Here is a 25,047-nt window from a genome sequence, read left to right on the forward strand (position 1 = left end):
CATAAGCTCACGGCTAGATTCAGGGAACCCGCTGTTGAAGTAGCATAGACAGGGATAGTCACTACAGCAGGGAGTGGTATAAATTGTCAGAATCAGAGACACCAAAGGAGGGGAGTTAAGGACTGTGTAAAGGAGGAGCATGAAAGGTAGAGACAAAATTAAGATTGAAATGGTTAAGAGCTAAGCAGAAAGTGCTAGAAAGATTCCACTTGAAGCCTGAGATTTAGCTCAGAATTTCTGTGCAAGCAAATCTCAAGGTTCGCTTGTGCTGGAAAAGACCCCGCATAAAAACAAAACAAGCTGTCATACTGGCCCCACTCAGACTGGGTTTTTCTCCATCCATCGCCTAAATTCAGCACACAGTAGATGCTCCACTCATGTCTGCCTCTATAAACGGCCATTCACTTGTGACTTCATTATTTATTAAATAGGTTTCCACACATGGCTTTTTAAATAATCCAGGCAGGGGGAGAAGGGACAGGTGGGCACACTTGCAGCTCTCCCCACCTCCAGTACATAATTATTTACATTTTAGCCACTGGGCAATCCTGGCACAGGAGGAGGAGGCAGCAAAAGTTGGAGAGGGGGGACCCCAGGAGAACAAACAGTAAGACTTATTTCCTCCATTCCATCCCCCCAAAACCATCCATCCCATCCTAATCTCTGGTGGTGGCCCGTGATGTTTATCTCCCATTCCTTCCCAAATTATGGAAGTAAGGTTCTTCTCACCAGAATAAGAGCACTTGGGATAACAGTAGGGTCCCCTCACCAAAAATAAAAAAATTAAAAAGGGGGGGCGGGGAAAGCACTGGGATACTAATCATTAATAGGACATTACCTCCCCCAGAATAATCATTTCTGGGCTAAGGCAGGCAAGCAACAACTGACTGAGATACCAGGGTAAGGGCCCATTTACTAAAGAGCTGCTGGGGGGGATGGGTATTTTAAGGAAAGCACCCTTGCCCAAGTGAGAGCATTTGAACTAAGTGTCTAAGTTTGTGGTAGTAGTCTAGGAGGTGCCAGTGTAGGGACTACAATGTCAGAATAAGAATCTTAGGGCCAGCTGGGGAGGAATCCAACCAAATAAACATCCTTAACAGAACAAGAAACAAATAACTCCCCCCTCCCAAATTAGGGACCACAGGTTCTGGGAGGAGAGCTCTTTCACAGGATTGGGATAGGAACTGGGCAGATTTGGCTATCTTCTGTCCCCTGGTCCCTAATCCCTGACCTTAGTAATACTGGATTTTTAACAACCTGTATAACCAGGTCAACAGATGTCCATCTATCCCTGTAGCATGACCATGGGATTCCAACCAGAGGGGCTGGCTGGGTCTAGGGAAGCAGGGACCAGGGCAAGGGGGTGGGGCTTCCTTTGGAGGGGTTGATGGGTGCTTCTTCAGCTGGTGTTTTCATCCAGGGGTCCAGCAGAATCTCCTCCAGCGATGGTCGGGAGCAGGGTTTAGGGGCCAGGCACCGGCGGATTAGGGCACAGCAATCTGTAGGGTCAAGAAGCACAAGGGATATTAGTGGTCAACAAGGGTACGGTACCCAGTCCTGCGAGAAATGAAGCATGTTGGGCTTGGGTGAGTGATAGCCTTACCTGGGGAGACATGAGCAGGGAAGTGGAGCTCAGCTTCCAGAATCTCCTGGTCCCTCTCAAAGGGAATGTCTCCACAGACCATGTCATAGAGGAGGACACCTAGTGACCAGACTGTAGCTGGGAGGGCGTGGTACTGGTGTCGAGAGATCCATTCTGGAGGGCTATACACCCTTGTCCCTGCACACAAACCAAGGATTAGATCCTTCTCTGATGATGCCCTTCCTCAACCCGAGTCCCTAAAAGTACGAACTGTAAATCAATGATGGTATCCGCAGCAGAGCCCTTTCAGCAGCAAAAGAGCTTTAAAAGATCCCTTCAAAGTTAACAGTAAGATCATCTTACCAAAAGCAAAACAAAAAGCCCAGCAACAAAACCCAATACTAACAAGACCCCCATACTAAAAAATAAGAGCCCAGGGCTGGAGAGCTCAGAGGTTAAAAGCACTGGCTGCTTTTTCAGAGGTCCTGAGTTCAACTCCCAGCACCCACATGGTGGCTCACAACCATCTATAATGAGATCTGGTACTCTCTTCTGGCATGTAGGCAGAACACTGTACACATAATAAATAAATCTTTTAAAAAAAATAAGTAGCCCAGAAGGTTAAAATACTCTTAGAAGAACTTTATCAGGGACCGAGGCTTGAGAATCTAGTGTTAGAAATCAAGAACCTTAATGTTACAAGGATAATGCAATACTAAAGCTCAAAAGCCAGAAGAATTCAAGATTAAAAACAGCCCTCCCTCCATAAACTGTAAGGAAAGCACCTTACCATCAAAGTCCGTGTACGGTTCATCATGAAGCAGCGCACCAGAACCAAAATCAATGAGTTTAATACAACCCCGGCAGAGGTCTATCAGGATATTCTCATCCTTGATATCACGATGGACAACTCCACGGGCATGGCAGTGCTGGACAGCTGCCACTACTTGGGTAAAGAAGCTTCGGCTACGGCTTTCACCCAGTGGGCCCTTCTCTGTGATGTAGTCAAAAAGATCCTGGGCAGGCATAGGCCGCTCAAGGACCAGCATGAAGCCTTCTGGGGTCTCAAACCAGTCAAGCAGGCGTATCACACCTGGATGGCCATTGCCTTCTCCCACCTTCCATAGCAATGCTACCTCAAGTGGGCAAGTAACTGAGTCCGACTGGGGGTGGGAAGTGAAAAGAGAAAAGAAGGAAGATGATAAGTCTGTGGCTCTGTTGTCAATATCAGAGTTTATTTACTTTGTTTTTGTTTGTTTTGGATTTTTTCAAGACAGGGTTTCTCTGTGTAGCCTTGGCTGTCCTTGACTCGCTTTGAAGACTATGCTGGCCACAAACTCAAGAGACCCACCTGCCTTTGACTCCTTGAGCGCTGGGATTACAGGCATGTTTGCCACCACACCTGGCCAGTTTATTTTCAAAGCACTGATTTCGGCCTCTAGCAAGCCACTTTCCTTCCTAGAACCCAGTATCCTTTTAAAAGCTTATGTCCATTGGAGAGTGAAATGAGCAGAGAGAGACCATACACAGCTAGCATGCAGTAGTTCAGCAAATATCTGGATAAACTGAAGCATGTTTCTGTTTGTTTGTTTTAAGGGGGAGGGAGTTTGCGGCAGGATCTCTGCATAGACTAGGCTGGCCTGGAGCTCAATGAGATCCACCTGCCTCTACCTCCAGAGTGCTGGGATTAAAGTGTATACCACCGTGCTTGACTTTCCAAGTGTTTTCCAGCTGAAGTCCCTCTGCATAATCACTTTCATGAGACATATTTACCTGTCTTGTTAGCCAACATCCAGATCAGGACAGCTTTTATGCACACTAGATACTCAATAAATGTTTGTAAATGGAAGTAATTTACAGCAAAGGAGATAGCACTGAACTAAATACTATTAAATAAATCAATACTATTAATAAACCAAATACTATTATTGTATAAGTGTTGTCAGTTTTGTCTCTAGCTTATCTGAAGGACCAGCAGTGACCAGTTAACAGAGTATGTTAAACAGTATGTTAACTCAGTATGTTAAACAGCAGTTAGTAGAGAAAGGACCTACATAAGGAACTCTAAGAAATGATGTATTTTACAAAGTGTTTATAATTAAGCCACTGCATAGGTGTTCTGTGGTTTATAAATTTTGTCTCATTTTTGAGACAGGATCTTGCCATGGTAGCCCAAACTAGTCTCAAATTCACTGAAATCCTAGAGTCCCAGACTTTCGATTGTTGGGATTACAGGTGTGCACCACCAATCCTGACTTTCATTTGTTAAAAACAGCTTTACAGTGTTTAATTGCAAAGGACCTGGCACAGAGTAAACATTTAATGAATATGATGTTTTGTCACCCTCACTAATCAACCGGCACAACACAATAATGTCCCCCAACTCAAACCTGAACAGTCAGTGACTGCCACGAGTCTTGTTACCTCAGGTGGGGCGCTTTACAGGCCCATTAACTTGCACAGCCCCACACAGGTTTTCTGAGACGCAAATGAGGCTACTGCGCAAGCTCGCCCTCCCTCTCCGTCCTAGGGCCAGCACAGACTATCCTAAATGCCCGCCAGGGGGAGCGCTCTTACCTACAATTTGCCCAGACCCGCCCTGATGTCCGTTAGCGTTCTCCCAGGGGCAGGAGAGAAGCAGCCAGCATCACCATGACAACCAGTGACCTAGGCCCCTCCTTCCCCACCAGCATGTCCTGTGAACAGCCCCCTAAGCACTGTTTGGAAGAAGGATGTGAAAGAGAGGAGAATCCAAGGCTCTGGAGGAATTGTGAAATCAGCTATGGCATGAAGGCAGTAAACACAGCTTGGTATGGGATTCTCACGGTTTCAGGGCCCAGAGAGTCATACATCCCCTAGAAAAAAAACACGGTGAGTTCGGTCATGGAATCCACGGGTCATGACGTACACCAAAGACACTCACCACGGTGGACCAGCCTAGCACACGGTTCCGGGAGATTACTTTGATGGCCACCTAGAAAAAAAAAAAAAAAAAAAGCTGAGTTAAGGGGGCCAGCAGTTGATACCAGACGCTTCCCAATCTAGACCCTCTGCTCAATTCCACTCGAGTACTTCTAGTTCCCATACATATCACACCCATTGGAGCTTGGATTTCTCTCCAGCACTAAAGTCCCCAGAAGCAAGTTCACTCCAGCCACCTAACATCTACGCCTGGGCTCTTGTCAGGAAAGCATCAAGACCCCCTGAAATCCAGCGTGGAGTTGTAGGGGTTTTTTTTCCTTTTGTTTTCTCTGTCTCCCACTGTCTCTTCCCCCCACCCCGATGTTGGGTATTGAACTCAGTGCTTGTGAATTATGGACAAATGATCTACCATTGGCCCATATCCCCAGATTCGAATTCTAAGTTGTTTGACATCGCAAGCCCTCCTCCACCAACCTACGAATCTCCAGTACACAACTCTTACCTGGATTATTCTTGTCACAACAACATACTTAACACCTACTTAAAAAAAATATCCACTTTCTCAGATACACTCACACGCACGCACGCACGCAAATTCCATGGATCTTGGGGTCGAGTCCCAAAGATCTGCCTCCTCCCTAGTAGAAATTCTCAGCCTTCCAAAATTCCTGCCCACCCCCATACCCACCTGGATTGCAGACACGCACGCACACTCACACTCAGAGCAACCAGGCTTCTTATGATTCTACTACACATTTACTCCCCACTGGACCAACGGGCATCCCAGTCCCCGGGACCCCATCACCACGCCTCGCCAAAACACCTGACCCTCCCCACCCAAAACCCATTTTAGAGGATACCTGACGTCTATCCGTGACGCGGTGTCCCGCGAAGACAGTGCCAAAGCCTCCTTTACCCAGGAGGGGGCCAAGTCGGTATTCGGCCTCGAAAGCTGCCCGATCCTTGCCTCCTACGCAAGCGGAGGCAAGGAAGTCAGGGTGGTGGTGTACTCTGATCCCAGCCGTGACTCTCTCACCCCCACCATCAGCACCCATCATTCCAGTCTACCCAATCTGCTTGTGAAGGGAGGCTGCTCTCACCTGGAGGCTGCGTGGGGGTCATAGGGGGCGAAGGAAGCCCCTGCAGAGGTTTGGTCAACATGGAGGAGGAGCTGCGTAGATTGAGACCGCTGAATCCGCTGAGCCCGCAGGGCGTGGATGCCCGGGGCAAAGCGGCCGGAGAGCCAGGGCTGGGGGGCGCCAGGGTGGAAGGCAGGGAATCTGGTGGCCCGGAAGCGCCTGCAGACGGCGCGGCGTTAAGATTCGTCGCGCGCGCCAGCCCCAACGCTACTGAGCCGGGGCACGCGCCTCCCGGGAGAGTCTCCCTGCGCGACAGGCCCGCCCACCTGGCTTTGATCAATCCAGACGCGGCACCTGCTGTACCCCGGCCAATCGGAGCCAGTCCTTATTTGCATGCCACCATCAACGCTTCAAGTGCTCCTTATGCAAATACATGCCAGGTTCTTCTGCGGAGGCAGGGCCTGTATGCAAATATAGGGGAGGCCGCGCGCGAGCGCGCGCACGCTCAAACAGGTTTTAGGAATCCCTTTGCAACAACCGCGTTTGTTTTGGTTGTTGGTGTGACGGGGGTGTGTGTACACACTTTAAAAAAAAGTGCAGCCTCCTTTCCTAGGACTCAGGTTTGTTACCGCTGTCACCTTTTCTGCCTTGGGATAGGTAAGGAGACAACGCCAAGCCAGCTTTTTAAAACCAGAGCCTGGAGCTAAACAGGATCCTATCATGGAAGGTTGTTTCTCACCCAGGATTGCCTGCCTGCGGCCTTTGCTTCAAAACTGTAATCACGCCCGTATAGACCTGATCCACTCTTCAGGGAAGGATAACATTATTTACCACCACCATGACAAGAAGGGGAGCAGACGGGTCAATGGCAGTTAGGCACCTGTAGGGTGTTTTTTGTTGTTGCTGCCATTATCCTACACAAAACTGGCTAGCCTTAGCTGTGTACCCATTGGGTCTATAATGGAAGGGCTTGGTTTTTTTGGGAACTAGAGCTTCCCTGTATGAGCTGGAAACGGAAAGGCAGAATTAATGGTCAAACTGCCTCTTCCATGTCTGCAAATATCCAGAGGGCCAGTGTCCAGGAAGACAGCCACACAACTCCAAAGACACAGAAAGCTAGTCATTGTAGAGTACATGTGAAATCCAAGTACTTGTATGCTGAGTCAGGAGGACCTTCATGAACCTGAGGGCAGACTGGGAGCATAGAGAGAATGTGTCTTTAAGACAAAAAGACTGCAAGTGAGATGGCTCAGAGGATACGGGTATTTGCTACCAAGTCTGTCAACTTGGTAGTTGAATTCACTCCTCAGGACCCCAGGTGAAAGGAGAGAAATGATTTCCACAAGTTGTTTTCTGACCTCCAATCATGTGTGAAAGTCACACACCCACACAGAGACATATACCAAGGGAGAGGGGACTACCATGAAAGATACAGATACATTCAGATAGACTTGTCATACCTAGATGTACATGAAGATACACTCATAAAATAATATCCCAGACACATTCAGTGATAAGTTTACTTGTACTGTCCCATGGGGCCATTTAACACCTTATGCCCCACCAGATACTGACAAACTTGTCACAAGCACACCATACACGTATATTTAAAGATTTGTACTGCCCTGAAATGAGGGACCCAGACTCCATCACGAGAATATACACAGATGTTCCACACATATACACACACTGCTCCAAAGCAGGCATGTAGTAATCTGAGAGCACCCCATAGAGAAGCCATGACACAAAAGCAGACCCAATCACACACACACACACACACACGCACGCCATCAGACATGCAGCTTTATCACTGAAAGTATCCAAGTACAGATGCACTGTCACTGACAGACCCACGCAAACATGCACTTCTCTCAGATACCAGACACAAACTGTCACAGGCAGAGTTCCACAGTCACCATCTGACACACCTGGAAATAAGCCCTCATCGGACACAGACACATGCACATTCAACCAGAGAAACAGGAATTCAGAGAAACTGGTGGACGCACTGTAGTTACATGCATAGACAATACATACAAAGTGGGACAGTTACACATAATCTCGCTTATGCATCCAACATTCCTAGGTGTCTTACTATGAGTCGGACAGGCATTGGTGGAGGGGTAGGTCTTCAGACAGGCACAGACAAGATTAAGTAAGCATCACAGCCCCAGCCCAGAAGTTTATTTATAGTACAGTTATTGGGGATAGCTGTAGACAGAAGTGAGAATGTGAAAAGGATCACACAAGGTTTTCTCAGGTGACCCCTCTGTCTTAAAAGACAAATAAGGATGGTAGCTGAAGATAGAGTTAGGGCAAGTTGCAAGTAAAAGCAAAGAGTAGCAAGAGGCAGGCTGAGGCCAAATGGTACAAACTTACAAAATACGGTAAGACTCCCACCCCTAAGTCTGGTAATAATCCCAACATTTGTGCTCTAAGAATGTACCAGGTACTGTTCCCAGTAGTACATTAGTGACCATACACATTCTCTGTCAATACTTAACAAATCAGAGAGCATGAGGTAGCAGACATGAGTCACCCCTGTAGTTGCAGATGGGACACTTTAAACTCAAAGAGAGCCCAAAGCCACACAGCTAGAAAATGTAGGTAGATTTTAAATTAACCCTCTTGGCATGCTCGTGCTTGATCATGTATTTCAGATACCCTGAAGCCACCCACTGGGCTAACCATACCCTCAACCTGTTGTAGGTCCACCACAGAAACCTTCTGAAAGGATCCCACTGAGGCATAGGGGAGGGGTAATACTGTTCTGACAAAAACAGAGGGCCAGCCAGCTGTCTCAACATGGGCTTTACAAACCCTAGGAAGGGTATGGACATAGGTATCAACAGAACTTAGAAACAAACAACTAAAAAGGATTTAGCCATTTCATTCTCCAACTTCTAAAACCCAGGCAGGCAGGGGTCACCTCTGATCAATTTCACTAAACTCATGTACCTAATTATCAGTTATATTTTTCATCATCAGATTATCATGAGAATGAATGAACATTAAGGTTGAGAGTGGAAATTCAGACAAAACTCAGTAGTGGCCTCTGGCTCATACTCAGTCCTTAGTCATCCCTAGGCTCCCAAATGGAAATAATATAAATTGGGAGTATGGGCTTCAGACGAAGTAGATCTGGTACTGAAGAAGTCTGTCAAGATTTTTGAGAAGTGTCTCACTGTGTAGCCGGGATGGCCTGTAACTCACTATATAGACCAGGCTGGCTTGAAACTCAAGAGATCCACTTGCCTCTGCCCTCCTCAGTGCTGGGATCAAGGGCATAACCTACTTCTAGAAGAGTTTTGTTGGTGGTGGCTTTGTTCTTTTAAGAAACAGAATCTTGGTTACATGGCCCACATTAGTCTCAACCTCCTTGGGCTCTAGAGAATCTCTGCCCTCAGTTTCAAGACTACCTACCCTGCACCCAGTAAGAAGTTACAGAAGATCAAAGACAAACCCCAACTTACAGACAACACTTATTGGAGAACAAGAACTCAGGTAAAGCCAAATTCTGTGCTTCCCAAATGCCCATCCACCCCTGCCCCACACAGAACAGAGTTGCTCAGGGAAACTGACATTTGGTTTTATTGTGCCAAGGACATTACAGATGGTGGATCTTGTCAACACCTGCAGGGCACGGGTGCCCTATCTGCCGAGGCTGCTCCCACTCCCTAAACTCAAATCTTGGGTATTGGCCATTATCTCCAAAGACAGAGCCACCTCAAGATTTCAAACAGACCAGTGGTGGTGGAAGCAAAAGGAATGCAGCAAGGTCAGGGTCTCATTGTCCAAAGCCAGGCTGTCACCTGCAACCCCTTCCACCTCCCTCTGGCTCATATCCTCGGCCTCTCCAAGGAGCTGGAGGCCAGAGAACAGCAGAATTCCATCTCTTTGCTTGTCCTTCATACCACATGGCCAGCCTGCCTGTCTCCAAACCAGAGATGCCATCCTCAGAGCCAATGTTGCCATGTATGGTGATTTTGATTTTTTGACTTGATAAAAGTACGTTTTAATAAAGAAAAGGTTAACATTGAAGGCTCAGATTCTTAGGGTACTAAGAAGGAAAATTTCCCATTTCCACCTTTCCTGTCATCATTGTAGGGGAGGGGTGATGAGTTAATGTATCTGTAAGAAGGAGTGAGCAGAAGACTTCCTTTGTCTGAGTGTCTCTCTTCTGGGGCTGCCTGGCTGCCAGATGATCTGTCTTGTGTGCCTCTTGCCTACCTTCGGCACCCTTTCCAGAGTCCCCCATGGAATGCTGAGATGGTGCTGTGCAGGGGTCAATAGGGCACATCAGCTGGTGGAGACCAATGGTGGTATCAGGGATGAGATGGATGGACAGCATGGGTGGGCCAGCCAGAGGGAAGTGGAAAAGAAGGAAAAAAAGAAAACAAAGGAAAGAAGCCAAGAGGGAAGAAAGCCAAAGGAGGTTGGGTGGCATCAAAGGGCAGGAGTTAGGGGTCGGGGGATGGTGTCCAGTCCCTGGGTCTCCATCAACTCTTGTCTGGGGGTGGGTCTCTGAGCACTTTGTTTTTCTTCATACTGTCTAGGTATTCCTGTTGGGACACTGCCAGCACCGATGCTAGGATTTCATCATCATCCCAATCATTCAGACCTGCTGGGCAGGAGAGAGAAGAGGAAAATGATGATGGGGGTCCTTGGCCCACTTTCCCTCATTTTTTTCTGATCCCTGGCTCTGAAAACTATCCATCCAGGTCCCAATCACACATTGGCTCCCTTAACTCCCACTAGACCTCTTATGGGGAAAACCTTTTAGGACTGAAATTTTCCCTCACACCTCTGACTTGGAGAGATGGCCAGGAGCTTCCAAGATCCTCCAGGCTCTCCCAACTTCCAGCTGGCCCATCCCTTATGGAAGCTTACCAAAGGCAGAGGGGGACATCTGCTGGATGAGGGCCCGGCACTCCAGAGCAGGGTAGAGGGACACAAGAGGAGAGGTGGACCGGTCAGCCCCTGCCGAGAACTGACTGCTTGTACCTGAGGCAGATGGACAGTCAGAGGTAGGGCCCACCAAGCAGAGCATCGTAGCCCAAGCCGGCACCCTGAAAGCAAGCCACTGACCTGGTGCACAGGGTGAAGGAGGTTTGGCAAGGGCTAACACAGTGCCTGGGGAAGGGGGCTTAATGCCTAGCTCGGCATGCAGTTCAGGGTGCTCAGGTGACGAGGCTGAACTTCGTTGCCGTGGGGACCGACTAGTCCACTCCTCCAGGCCACTGGAGGCTGCTGCTGTGGCTGAACTGCATGTGGCACTGGCTTTCCGAGGCTGCAGTAGGGAAGGAAAAAGTGATAAGGACCTACACACCAGCTATGACCCTCCTGTGTCAGAGGACTTATACCCTATCCAGAATCCTGGCTACCGTATAGCTTTGCTATGTCACAACAGAGACAGGGGAAGATTCTTAACCACTCTCAGATCCTAGAAGGCAACTGACACAAAGTCCTATTATTCTTTCAAGAGATCCTGACTCCACACCACAACCACAGTACCTTCCTTCACCTGCCACTGGGTCTTCCTTGGCAGCCTCCTCTTTATTGATCCTTGACTTCAACCCTTGCTTTCTACGTTAGATTCTTTTCTATCAACAGTCAGGGTGATCCTGTTAAGGCCTAACTCACATCCTTTTTCTGTTCACTGCCCTCCCATTGTTTCTGTCTAATTCAGAGGAAAAATCAAAATCCTCTCCAGAGTTCAATTCAAGCCACTATCCAACCTAGCCCCACTATGCTGACCTCACCCACCACATTCTGTTCAGCTACAGACTATGCTTGAGTTATATCAAGTACGCTGCTCTCATCACAGGCCTTGCTCTGTTCATGTACTCAGCTAACTGTGAGCTTTATCTCATCTGCTGAGGCCTACCCTGATGACTGCTTAATACTGTGAACTCATACTACCCTCACTCAGTCTCCTTCATCCCCTGTATGAAATGTCCATTTTTTATCCACCATACCTCCAACTAATTTATTCATTATGAGTATTTTATTTCACTTTGCAAAACTGTTAGTACCCTAAGGACAGTGAATTTGGCCTGTGAGGTTAACAAATGTACCCTTCTACACTAGGAATAGGATCTCCTGCTTCCTGCCACAGAGCTACAATAAGTAATTGCTGAACAAACTCTTTTGTGACTCTCCAGAGGCCTGCCTCCCCACTCTGTACCCTAAAGATGCAATCGACTGGCACCCCACCCCTGCTGGTCTTGCACAGCCAGGGTCACAGGCCCCACCAATGCCTTGTCCCCTCAACAGACAGGATCACTGAAAATAGTGAAGGAAAGGCTTTATATCCTCAGTACGGATCGCAACATGCAAAGGGATTAAAAAAACAAAACAAAACAAAAAAACTTGTCTCTTTGTAGCTATCCATTGATCCTTTGTGCCACAAGCAGTGGTGACTGTTCTCCTCCATTTCTTAAAAGTTGCTCTCCTTCACTTCTTAAAAGCAAGTGTTGAGAGTTCCAAGGTACGTTGACAGGACTATAGACGAGATGAGTTATAGATGGGGCTGGGAGCTTCCCTCTCTCCCAGACGTCAAAATCCCATTATTTTATACCTGTTCATTAAGGGCCAAAAGATAAGAAGTAACAGGTCTTGGTCAGGTCAGTGACAGAGTCCATGACCCACCTGACTGGGTCCCCGGACCTGGCGGGCCTGTTTCTCCTGATCCCTCAGCCACTGTAGGTAGGATTCTCGAGCCACCTGCTCCTCTATGGCCTCATTTGTGGCCTCCCAGTCTGTGGCTCGTTTCTTGTCTTCCAACATTTGCTGTTCAATCCATGATTCCTCTGATGTCTTTATGGCAGTCTTCATCAGGGACTGCTCTGCAAACTGCCAGGGGGAGAGGAACAGGGATGTGTGGTGATGCTCTGAACCTGGGCAAGAATCTGAATGGGCTCAGGAAGGCAGGCCTACAGGCCTTAGCAGAAATAACACAGAAAGTTATTCTTACAAAGCACTCCTCAGCAGATTATGTATAGACAGATCCATAGCTAGAAGGAAGCAGGCCTAGTTTACAAGATCCAGCATTCTGAATTCCTATGGTCCTAAAACACTGGCCCAAACTCAAAACACTTAACTCTGGAGAAATGAGGGGCTCTTTAAATCTAGGCCTAAATTTAAAGAAGCTCCAGCTAGTAATAATTCAATTTCACAATGATGAAGCCTTTCTCATATATTCCCAGATAGGGCAAAGGAAAAAGATGGACAGAGAAGCAAACTGTATAGACATGGAGTTGAGGCAGGAGTCAAGCATATGTGAGGCTGGGTGTGGCAATACGAGGGATTGAAGGGTCAGTATTGGCATGGTATGGGTGCTAGGACACTGCATGAGAGAACTTTATGTCAAGTTGTAAGATACTACAGCATTGTTTATTTGTTTTCTGTGACAGATTATGCCCCAGTCTGATCTGGAACTCACTATGTAGGCCAAGCTGGCCAGGAATTCATGGCAACCTTTCTGCTTCAGCATCTCAAGTGTTGGGGTTACAGGTGTGAGCCACCACATCCAGATATACAACACAAATGAAATAATAGAGAACATCAAAGTACATTCAGGGATTAAATGCAAATATCATTTCATAAAGTATGGTTATTTGTTTGTTTTGTTTTTAAAAAACAATGATATGGAGGCTGAAGAGATGGCTCAATGTTTATGGGCACTAACTGCTCTTCCAGTGGACCTGGGTTCAAATCCTAGCAACCACATGGCAGCTTACATCTGTAACTCCAAGATCTGATACCCACAGACATACATGCAGGAAAAACACCAATGCACATAAAGGTAAATAAATAAGTAAACAAACAAGCAAACAATGGAGTGGTAAGCAGTCTAGGTTAACTTTGAACTTACAACTCTCCTTCCTTTGCCTCCAGAATACTAGGATTACAGGCATGTACCACCATGATCCCAGCAAATTAACATTATTTTCACATACACATATAACATACATAAATACATGTGTGCTAAGTAATGATATACAACATAATTTTCTATCATGGAGCATACCAGGGGAAATGTATGTATAAAAACCGTTAGATCAAGCCAATTTAAAACTAGGCATACATAAAAACATAGGTTCAATTCCCAGTACTGCAAAGTGACAAAAATAAAAGTAGGAAAGCAACCTAACCACATAAGTAAAGATACAGAGATGGTAAATGGACATATGTAAAAGATACTCAGGCTGGGGATGTAGCTCAGTGGTAGAATATTTAAAATAATGCTTAATTGTTATCAATCAAGTAAACTTAAAGAAAACCACTGAGAATAGCTAAAATACAAAACAGTAGGAAGATCAATTGCTAGGAAGTAAGCGGAACTTTCATTCATTGTTATGGGAGTGGGGAGAATGAGAGGGCACTTCATACTTGTCTGGCAGTTATTTACAAACCATAGCATGGTTTGATAATTCCCGCAATCGTGCTTCCAGATATTAACACAACTAAGCATAAAATTTAAGTTCCTACAAAAACCTGAACACAGCAGTTTACAGAAGCTTTATTCATCATCATCAAAACCTGGAAGCAACCAAGGCTATCTTGTAATAGGTGAATGATTAAACAGTGTGCCCGCACAAATGGAACAGTAAGTGATAAGAGAATGGCTAACAAGCCACGAAAAAACACGGAAGAACCTTAATGCATAATGCTACCTGACAGCAGCATTTTAAAAAGCCTTCATACTCTGATTCCAACTACGTGACTTTCTGAAGTAGGCAAAAACAGTCAATAAAGGATCAGTGGTGGCAGGAGAAAGAGTGGGGAACCTTCAGGGTCTGAAACCATCAGAACCATTAGGTGCACGTTGTTGTTATGCATCGGTCAAAACCCAAGGAACTTTACAAAACAAAGACTAATCCTTAATGTATGCTAATCGCTTTTTAAAGATCAGCTGAGAAGTAATGCTCCCAGGGACAAACCACCTAAATGATTTACAAATGTATGCAAGGACAAGCAGGTGGTGGCTTCAGGCAGTTGGGAAATAAATAGAATGGTAAGCAGAGCTAGGTATCTCACTGGACTCCAGGGGTCCAGTTTAATGAGTCTGCCCCAGCTTATACATGTATATGTAAATAACAGTCAAGTAAATACGTGGAGGAAAATTTTCTCGACTCTAAAATGGGAATTTACCCATGAAATGGTAAAGGAGGCAAGAATGAGACAAGTGTCAGGGGATTTTCATTGGAAATATCAGCACTATCGCTGTGTTTATGTTAACATAAATTCAGGGAGACAGCTAGAATCCCCATTCCTTCAGTGTGACTTCCTTTCTCAAAGTAGAGCATTCAAAAGGTGTGAAACTTCACACTACTGCCAGATGACCAAAGTCCACATCAACAGTCATGATCATATACCTAATACATACTCTCGATATAATGTGCCTAGAGTAGCACTTAATCTCTGTGCTCTCCCTTCCAAACCCCAAATCCAGGTTTAAATCATGAGAAAACAACACTGAGAAAGAGAATTTCCCTGCAATATTTCTGAATGGCAGGCCTTAAAATTCTTGTGGCCGTTAAAACAAGAAGTCAAAGGGGACAATTAAATGTGAGACAGCATCCTGGATAGGATCCTGGAACAGAAAAGGTTCACCAAGAGAAACTGAGGAAATGTGTTCTTCATGTATCAATACGGAATTATTAATGACAACAAATGTACTATATTAATGTTAATCATAGTGGGGCATATGGAAATGCTAATACTCTCAACAAGCATTCTGCAAATCTAAAACTTTTCTAAAGTTTAATAAAAAACAAGCCCCTCCCCAGGTTGGGGGTATGTTGGGGTTAGCACGTTTCTTAAGAAGGCAGGACCACCTTCTGTTCCTAGGAAGTGAAACCTGAATAGAAAATTTCAAAATCCCCAGGAGGGGGTAAAGGGAAGATAAAGAGTGAGGAGAGCGGGTGGGTAGGAAAGGAAAGGGGATAAGGAATAGAGAAAGCAGCCTTGGAGGGGAGGAAGGGAAAAGGGAGGATCAGGTAGCCAATCAAAGGATAGAGGACAGAGTAGGGAAGATGAGAGGAGAGAGCCTATGAGAATCAATGATTATCTACCAGCAGATGACGGGAAAATGAACTGCAATTGTCTGACACCTACTATGCCTTCGGCCTGTGGGAAGTGCTTTCAGTATAGGGCCAACCTATACAATCTTCCTAGGGTCCCTTCCAGTGAGCTCTGGGGTCTGAACTAACTACATTCCAAGCCTGTGACCCCAACTGTAACTGCTGTGAAGTTGGAGAAGATCCATGTGGAAGTCTGGCTATCCAGTACAAGGCCTGGCTCACTGTTTCAAACTGAACTCTCTATCTTAAGGTCTCTCTCAAAAAGCGTAAGATATGAGACACCTCATAGACAGGCAAATCAAAACCACAGAATGAGTTCTGATCACAAGTAACTCACTAATTTTAAATACAGGTGAGACTTCAGGGGACAATGAAAGAGTAGAGAGGACATTTTGTGGGATAGGAGAAAAACCAATGCTCCATATCTAGAAAATATCTAGAAGAGACCCACTTACCCCTGGTTTAAATGATGGTAGGCCCAGCCCCACACCAATAGTAGCCTTGTTAGGATTCACCACTGAATTATAGTGGATATTCCTGTGATAGCTGACACGGATGGGTTCATCTTCATTTTGGTGTATCCCATGGAATGTGTTGATAGGTTCTGTAGAGAAAGAGAAAGAGGGAGCATCCACAGGGGCCCAGTATGGTTGGCTCTGATGAGGTACCATTAGTCCCTACCTACCCACTACAGAAGTACCTGTGCTATACTGATACACCTCCACAGGACGGTTGTACATCTCTGCCATAGCCTGCATCTCAATATGGTTGCCATGGCAATTGTTTTTCCGCTTCCGATTGATATAGGTGGTGAAGTCTTCTGTTACATAGTTGGAGAAGTAGTCAGCATTCTTCATCTGTGGAACAGATTGGAAAATTAATGCAAAGGAGATCACTCTACCCTCCTGCTGCCCCAAGGCCTCCTCAGGATCTCACCAGATAGTCCATGCAATGCTTTCGCACAACTTCATGCATGTCCTGGTCTCCATACACCTGGTCAGCTGGGAGTGTGGGGACAAAAGAAAAGAGAGGATGGGGTCAGACCTGTTGCCACAAGAGTTCTGAGTCATAGAACATCATTCATTAGAGGGAAGATGGGCTGAAGGACTGGGGAACCTCCCTTTTCTGTGACAAGGCCCAGAGACTTCTTTCATTTCTATGTTGTACTAGGTGGTGGTAAATAGCAATCAAGGACTGAGGATGTGCTGAACATGCACACCCTTGCCAGGTATAGTGATGCATGCCTGTCATTCCAACCCTCAAGATATAGAAGTGGGATGATCAGATTATCTTCCTCTAGCTTTAGCTACAGTGAGTTCAAGGCCAGCCTAGCCTATAGGAGACCATCTCAAAAAATAAAAAAGGTAGCAAGGAGAGACAATCTTGGAAGAATGCGAGAGTATAGGGGTGTACAGGTAGGGGTAGTATAGTGAAAGGCCAGTAATATGCTCAGTGGAAAAGGCACTTCCTGCTAAGCCTGATGCCTGCAGTTCAATTCCCAAGATTTACATGGTTAAAGGAGAGAACTAACTCCCTCCCTTAAGTTGGACTTCTGACCAGAAGGTTTTAAAGCTGGACACAGAGGCACATGCCTTTAATCTTAGCACTCAGGAGGCAGAGGCAAGTGGATATCTGTGAATTTGAGGCCAGCCTGTTCTACAGAGTAAGTTCCAGTACTCTTGAAACCCTGTCTCAGTTTAAAAAAAAAAAAAAGAGGCTAGTAAGACCAAGGCTGAGTCAAGAGAATTGCCAAGTTCAAAGACAGCCTAGATCACATAGTGAGACTTAGTTTCAAACCAAAACAAACCCGACTCTATGTCTACTACCCCATCACCAAAAAAGATTAAAACCTTTGTTGTTTTTTTTTGAGACAGGGTCTCAAGTAGGTAGCTCTGGGTGGTCTGGTAACTTGCTATGTAGACCAGGATGGTCTCAAACTCACAGATCTGTGTCTACCCCTGCCTTCTGAGTGATGGGATTAAAGCATATGCCACCATGTCCCATGATTAGAAATTTTTGTTTTGAGACAGGGTTTCCATGTATAGCCCTGGCTACCCTGGAACTTGTTCTGCAAACAAGGCTAACTTTAAATTCAGAGATCCACCTGTCTCTGCCTCCCAGTGCTGGGATTAAAGAGGTACACCACCACACTCAGCTATGATTAAAATCTTAAACAGAAGAAAAGGAAGGAAAACACTCTAAGTTCTGTCAAAATAGTAACTAGTGAGGTAAGTAACCAAGAGACAAGTGACTCTCTGGGCCTCCTATGCCTCCTTTGTAAAATAGAAACCAGACAGGTATAACCTGGCAGGTTTCTTGTGGACAGTAAAGTGGTAAAACCCCTCTATCGTCCAATTTACCAAAGGTGTGCACAGGCTATTACATAAGCCCTCTACAGAATACAAAGGGCAGCTCACATCTAAGCCCACCACTAGCTCAGGACCTGACTGATATAGCAAAAGACATTGAGTATATGCTAAGCAGTCATATGGGCTGAGGCACGGAAGCAGGAGTCTCTTCTCCCTAAATTAATGTGGGCTTGAAGATTAGGCAAGCCTGACTTTCACTGGCTGCCTTGAAAAGGGAATTTCCGTGTTTCCCCTGAGGTTTACTGCTCTGATGGGATCCCACTGGGGCACAGGGGCAGGAGATAGTAGGAATGGAAACATGCCCACCAGCCAGGCCTGCCAGTCTACTTCTCTGAAGACTTGCCAGAAGCTCTGATTCCCTCCATGAGAGTTCTCTATGATATAGGAAACAAAGGCTGCACTGAGATACAAAGTGGGCAGCTACAGCCTCAAGTCATCCTAGAGGTGAAGATACCTGAAGGGTGGGAGGAGAAGTGGCTGTGAAGGCAGGAAGGGGTAGCCCCTTCACCATGTAAACAAGGATGTGGCTTCTGTGGCCACACTCCCCCTCTAAGCACTTCCAGTAAGTCACATGTCCCGAATAAAAGCTGGGGGTGGGGTTAGGGGCTGCTGCTGCCTTTCTTAGAAGCCAGGACCACAGAGGCTGATGTGGCTGCATAGGTTGCTGGAGGAGCTATTTTGGTAGGCTGAGCTTGGAGGCAGTACAGTCTGCAGCTGCCAGAAACAGGAACCAAGATGGGAGTAAAAGGGTTAAATAGGGGCAGGGCAAGCTCAATGAGCTAGACTGAGAGGAGAGGAAACCTTTATCTCCTACAGAAGGTAACTTACAGGCTTGGGATTTCTATTTGCCAGAGCTAGATGCCAGGGAAAAGGGGAAGACAGGATCTTGCCTTTGTATGGCAGAAAATTCATGCTACCTCTTAGCTGTGTGAAACTAGACAAGCCCTTTGTTTCATTCATAATGTGGGGACAGAAACTCTTCTTCCACTTAAAATGGTCTTGTAAAAACTACAGAGCTGGGAATCTACCTCTGTGAGTGCTAGGTTCAATGAATATGGGATGTGACTACAAGAGAAAGCTTCTCAAGTATGCGAAGCATACACACTAGTCAAAAACATGCACTCCAGGCCAGACAATGCTGCAACTCAGGAGGCAGAGGAAGATGGATTTCTGTGAGTTCGAGACCATCCTGGGCTATATAGAGGGTTCTGGGACAGCTAGAGCTATATAGAGACCCTGTCTCAAAAACAAACAAAACAAAACCAGGCACTCCATTTGTCATGAGGACAGCAACTCCTATCACATTGCTAGCTACCCACCACTCAGCCAAAATGCTGAGAAAACTGTTTATTAAGACCTTCCTCATTTCTGTTGCACTTCCTCCACCAGAGAAAAGCCCCAAATGAAGGAGGGCTATTCCTCCTATTACAAGCACTGTTAGCTCTCTTTACAGAATTCAAAGGTCCAAAAGTTGACCTTCTGTGCCTTTGTTTTGTTTAAAACTTTGACAACCAAACTCCAATCAAAGTAGTAATACTGGCTTTCTGTATAGGGTCCTTAGAGACAGGCATGTTACAATACATATAGGTTCATCCCACCTTCTGTAACAAACAGCCTTGCACTAATTATAAGCTCTTCCTTTTTTTTTTTTTTTTTCAATTTTAGACACTTGGTTGGAATAGTACTCTCTATGTAGCCCAGGCTGGCCTCAACCTCACAACAATCCTCCTCCTTTGGCTTCCCAAGTGCTGGGATTACAGGTATACAACACCATACCAAGGTTACACCTTATTTTTGTAATCATTAGCATGGAATAAAATATGAATCTCAGTCAGGCATGGTGGCACACACCTGTAATCCCAGCACTCAGGGAGGCAGAAGTAGGTGGATCTCTGTGAGTTCAGGGAGAGCCTGGTCTATGAAGTGAGTCCAGGACAGCCAAACTATACCAAGAAACCCTGTTTCAAAAACCAAAATACAAACAAACAAACAAAAACAACAAAAACCAAAACCACAAATCTCAGCTGGGCAATGGTGAAGCATTTTAATCCTAGCACTCAGGAGGCAGAGATAGGTGGATCTGTGAGTTTGAAGCCAGCCTGGTCTACAAAGTGAGTTCCAGGACAGCCAAGAAAAACATAGACACAGAAAAACCCTGTCTCAAAAAAACAAAGCAGTAATAATAATAAAATAGTAATAATAATGTAACATAAAATATGCCATCTCTAGACTGGAAAACAAACAATATTTCTCCACCAGGAGAGGAAAAAGTTTCAAGGTTTCAGGCAAAGCACATCGTAACTTAATATGACTTAGCTTTTCTAACTTTCCTAGTCCTGCCAATTCTGTCCTTAGGAAACTCCTCCTCCCAAGTTAAACATGTGGGAACTGGGATGCATGTACTTCCCTGTGGGGGTCAAGGTGGGAGGAAGAGTGGCCCACTAGACCCACAAATACAGGGGGAATTCAGAGAAAATGTTTTGAAGGAAACTGAAACTCTTCTTGCTAACATTGCACTTGGCCATATGCACCTGTTTTCTTCCATGGTCCAGCTGGAAGGGGATCCCCCACTATATTCCACCTCTGTTCCCTTTCTAGGTAGGGTTCACAAATTCTCAGCACAGTACTATCATTAGTTTTACTACAGACTTTTGAAACATCTCATTTGATCCTCACCAAACAACAACAAAAGTTGGGAGTTGGGGAGGGGTGCAGAGTTGATATGGAAATAGCACAGCTGGCTCAGAATCACATACTTGGCATATTTGGCGCCAAAGGTAAAAAGGAGTCAATAGCTGGTCCTAAGTGACATTCCCCCATTCCACCTTGTTCCCCACAGTCACCTTATTTTCCTAGGGCTAGGCCTGATCCTATCTATTTCAGTTTCCCAAGTGCACAAGCAATTAGCTGGAACATGGGAAAGGCCTGGGACTGAGCAGCGATAACAAGTATCAAGGCGCTGCACTTGCCTTCCTCCCCATCCCCCATACTACTTTGCTTTTCCTTAACAAACAAAAATACTCACAGTCAGGCAAGGTGGTGCATGCCTTTAATCCCAGCATTCGGGAGGCAGAAGCAGACAAATCTCCGAGTTCAAGGGCAGCCTGGTCTACAAAGAGTGTCCAGGACATACAGGCCTCTTGTTACTCAGAGAAAGAAATGCTATCTTGAAAAACCAAAAATAAAAAATACAATACAATAAAATAAATAAAAAACAAAAAACAAACAACAACAAAAATGATGCTCGCATGCAGCAGTAGGGCCTACAAAAGATCAAAACCTTTGAGAATAAATGCCCACAAGACCTACTCTACTCCACAACACAGAACCACAGCATAAGGTTAAGTACATGTCCTTGTCACCAATCAGGAAAAGACTGAAGACTAGACAAGAAGTGAGGCTGTGCATACCTAGGAACATGCTATTTCTTTCCCAGCTTTTGCTAGGGATATGTGGGAGAGGAATGAGCAGCACCTCAACAAACTTGTTTCATCCTTCTCCTCTGCTGCCTGGGAAAGTCCTTCCTTCTCAGGCTCCCTAAAAATCTAACCTGCATTTGTTCACACTTGAAGAAGCAACACATAGAGAGATTGCTTTTTTCCTCCCCCTCCCCCACAAAGATTAATTTACTGTACGTTTTACAAGTTTTGCCTGCATGTACCTGTGTGTTGCATGCATACCCCATGCCCACAAACAGAAAAAGGCACTGGATCTTCTGGGACTAGTGTTAAGGAAAGCTGTGAGGCACATTGTGAATACTGGGAATCCAACCTGGATCCTCTGCAAGAGAAGCAAGTGCTCTTAACCACTGAGCCATCTTTCCTGCCCCACTTCTTTTTTTATCACTATTTTATTATTACATTTATCTATTTTGCACATCTGCATGCTCCAGCACATGTGTCACAGGACAAGCTGTGACAGTCTGTTCTCTCCTGCCATCTCTTGAGTCCTAAGGATTGAACTCAGGACTCAGGTAGCCAGGCTCAGAAACAATCACCATTACTGGCTGAACCACTTCACTTCACTGACTCAAGTCCACATTCGTTCTAAAGGGCTGTAAATGCAAGGTCCACCCTTGCTTTGGAAGGACTTAGGAACCACCTACTTTTCAGGTTGCTGCCTGACTACCACTAAGTTCTGCTAAAACAGAAAAGGAAACTCTGGGGGAGGGGGAGGCTATGCAGATGGCTCAAGAGGTTAAGGCACCTGCTGCCAAGACTGACAAGCCAGAGTTCGATCCCTAGAACCAAACATAGTGTAAGGAAAGAGAGAACAGACTCCAAGTTTTTCTCTGAATTCCATATATACATACTGTGGTATGTACATACACGTGTACACACACAAACACAAGTTTAATAAAGGAAGCTTGGCTTTTATGGAGAACCTAAAAACAAACCACAACTTAGTCTGCTCTCCACTGGTCACCTGCTCCTGTGGGAACCCCGGCCTCACTGAGGAAAACAAAAGCCAAGAAACGGTCCCACCCACCTATCAAGTAGCCATGGTATGACAGGGTATGCACACCCTCCTGTCCCACTAAGGCACAAACTATGGGCAAGATACCTCAGACCTCTGGGCAGCCCCTGCCATACCTCCTCCACTCCCCACCAATCTGAGGTATATGCTTTTTCTGCTTGAGGATTCCTATGGCAGAACTGGGGAAACAATGGTGCCAAGCACAGAAAAGCCAAAGGAAGCAGGTGTACAGAAAATAGCATGTAGAATTCTCCCATGTCTTTATACAATCTCAAACAGTGCTGTTCTGACATCGGCTGAAGGACTTAGATAAGACAAGGCCCTGAATTTCTCTTGAGGCCTCAGTTTCTCATTTTATAAAGTTATCAAAACTAAGGTTGGTTGTGCATACCTTTAATCCCAGCATTTGGGAGGCAGAGACAAGAAGATCTCTGAGTTGGAAGCCAGCCTGGTCTACAAAGTGAGCTCTACAGAGAAAGTTCTACAGCTAGAGCTACACAAAGAAACCCTGTCTCAAATCAAAAAAAACAACAAAGACCTCCCCTATCAGTGGACTTGGGGAGGGTCATGCGTAGAGAAGGAAGAAGGAGGAAGGGATTGGGAGGGGAGGATGGAGGAAACTACAGGGGGGGATACAAAGTAAATAAAGTGTAATTAATAAAGAAAATTAAAAACAACAACAAAGAAAAACCAATCTTTGAAAGCATGGTGGCAATATGTCTGTAATCCCAATACTCAGAAGGTTGAGACATGAAGAGTGTCACAAGTTCAAGGACTAAAGGCACTTGGTCTACCTAAAGAATTCCAGGATAGACTGGGCTTGACTAAGACCCTGTCTCCAAAAATAACAATAAAAAGCAAAATTTCAAAAATGATCTAAGAGCTATCTTTCCCAGTGCTGATGATCCATGTTCCAACACCAAAACAACCAGAGACATTGGCCTCGTTAATACTTCTGGGCCATGACACACAGCCACAGCTACTCTCTTCTGAAGCCCATGAAGACATATCTATGTGGCTTCCACTTGGCCCAAAGGCCAGCACACTGCCATGGCCAGAGCTAGACATTTCTGCTGAGTCAAAGCCAAATGGAGTGAAAGGGAATGAGGCTCCTGTTTCTAGGAGGAGGTTATCTGAGCACAGCAGTGGCAGGATGGGCCACAGGATACCCACCTCCACCCAAGAGTTCAGTGATGCTCACAAATTTCTAGGAGGAGATGGCAAGGAGAAATGGGTACAAGCAATTGATACTGGTTCAAAAGTGCTGTCCAGATGTCAGAGGTCAAACAAAAGACAGAAAATCACCTGAGAAGGATTCTCAACAATGAAAGAATAAATGCCTCTAGCTGAAAAAAGGAAGGTCCAGAGAGGTCAAAGAACAGACAAACTAAGAAGCTAGGACAGTGATTCGAATGCTGCAACCCTTTAATACACTTCCTCATGTTGTGGTGACCCCCAGCCATAAAATTATTTTTGTTGTTACTTCATAACTACAATTTTGCTACTGTTAGTTTTCCAATGGTGTTAGGTGACCCCTGTGAAATGGTCATTTGACCCCAAAGGGGTTGCAACCCACAGGTTGAGAAATGTTCAACTAGTAGTTCCTAGGTTCATCATTTGGACATCTAATAAGTGTTTCCAAGCAAACTCTACCACTGTCATTTCCCTTTCCATCTTTGGCAGTGCTGGGCATCAAATTCAGGGTCTCCTGAATGCTAGACAAGAGTTCCACTATTGAGCTAGACCTTCTCCCTTTCTATTCAGAGCTTCAATTAATTCTATTTCATGAGATAATGATCCAAAATTTTCAGGAGGGTCTAAAGCACCCAGCTGAATGTGTGGCACACAGTAGGGTCAGAAAAATAATGAAGTGAGATATATGTGTACAATCCGCTCAATTCCAGCTCTCAGTTACATATTCCCTCTACTATTTAATAATACATGATAGGTAGTTAAAGCTTTCTACCTTTGTAGAAAGTCTAAGGTGATGGCCATCTGTCCCTGTACAAGCTAGGTTAGAAACCAGGGGACAACAGAAAGCCCGGGGACAAAGTCCCCTTCCCCAGCACGTGTATTGTGTACTCTGCACCAGGGAAACCTCTAGAGGCGGCCTAGAGACCAGGGGCCATGTACATCAGAGAGGCCATAGGACTTCTGAGGTTTTACAGAGAAAAGCTGAGGGCAGCCCAGTCAGGGGAAATGTGTAGCCATATGCTGATAAGGAAAGGCCTTAAACTTGCTGTGGTCAGCTCTTCCTGTATGCTCGGGGCCCCTTACTGGAAGGTCCCAATGGGGGGGGGGTAGCTAAACAGACACACACATACAAAAACTGCTCTTGATGTGGGTTGTTATTCATACAAGGTCCTCAACAGCTCCACGCTGCCTCAGTAAACATCCAAGCCCAGATGCCCAACAGCAGTGCTGCTTCTTCTACATCCAGCCTGAGGTTAATACAGAGCCCAGAAACTAATAGGTTCTCAACCTTTTCATTCTCTGCTTTCCTTTTATTCTCAAGGAACCTCCAAACCCAG

At 45.6% G+C, this 25,047-nt stretch overlaps 2 protein-coding genes across 6 annotated transcripts in view; both read right to left on the reverse strand.

The window, feature by feature from the left end:
- Positions 1-389: 389 nt before the first annotated feature.
- Positions 390-5,862, reverse strand: Pim2 (Pim-2 proto-oncogene, serine/threonine kinase). Its single transcript, XM_055597554.1, has 6 exons — positions 5,605-5,862; positions 5,365-5,474; positions 4,506-4,556; positions 2,373-2,745; positions 1,604-1,780; positions 390-1,499 (listed from the first exon to the last, which is right to left on the reverse strand). The coding sequence occupies exons 1-6, from the start codon at positions 5,663-5,665 to the stop codon at positions 1,336-1,338; spliced, it is 936 nt and encodes a 311-aa protein (XP_055453529.1). The 5' UTR covers positions 5,666-5,862; the 3' UTR covers positions 390-1,335.
- A 3,289-nt stretch (positions 5,863-9,151) lies between these two features.
- Positions 9,152-25,047, reverse strand: part of Otud5 (OTU deubiquitinase 5) — a 31,411-nt gene continuing 15,515 nt past the window's right edge. For 3 of the 5 annotated variants that reach the window (XM_055597522.1, XM_055597519.1, XM_055597523.1), the window contains 7 exons: positions 16,608-16,672; positions 16,372-16,528; positions 16,127-16,275; positions 12,235-12,438; positions 10,672-10,873; positions 10,474-10,587; positions 9,152-10,207 (listed from right to left, as the gene is read on the reverse strand). In XM_055597522.1, the coding sequence (XP_055453497.1) occupies positions 10,083-10,207; positions 10,474-10,587; positions 10,672-10,873; positions 12,235-12,438; positions 16,127-16,275; positions 16,372-16,528; positions 16,608-16,672 (1,016 nt within the window). In that variant the 3' untranslated portion in view covers positions 9,152-10,082. The remainder of the gene's footprint in view (positions 10,208-10,473; positions 10,588-10,671; positions 10,874-12,234; positions 12,439-16,126; positions 16,276-16,371; positions 16,529-16,607; positions 16,673-25,047) is intronic. The other 2 variants (XM_055597520.1, XM_055597524.1) reach the window with 1 other exon arrangement.

Source organism: Psammomys obesus, unplaced genomic scaffold, assembly GCF_907164565.1.
Source record: "Psammomys obesus unplaced genomic scaffold, mPsaObe1.curated_primary_1811, whole genome shotgun sequence".
Classification (NCBI taxonomy): domain Eukaryota; kingdom Metazoa; phylum Chordata; class Mammalia; order Rodentia; family Muridae; genus Psammomys; species Psammomys obesus.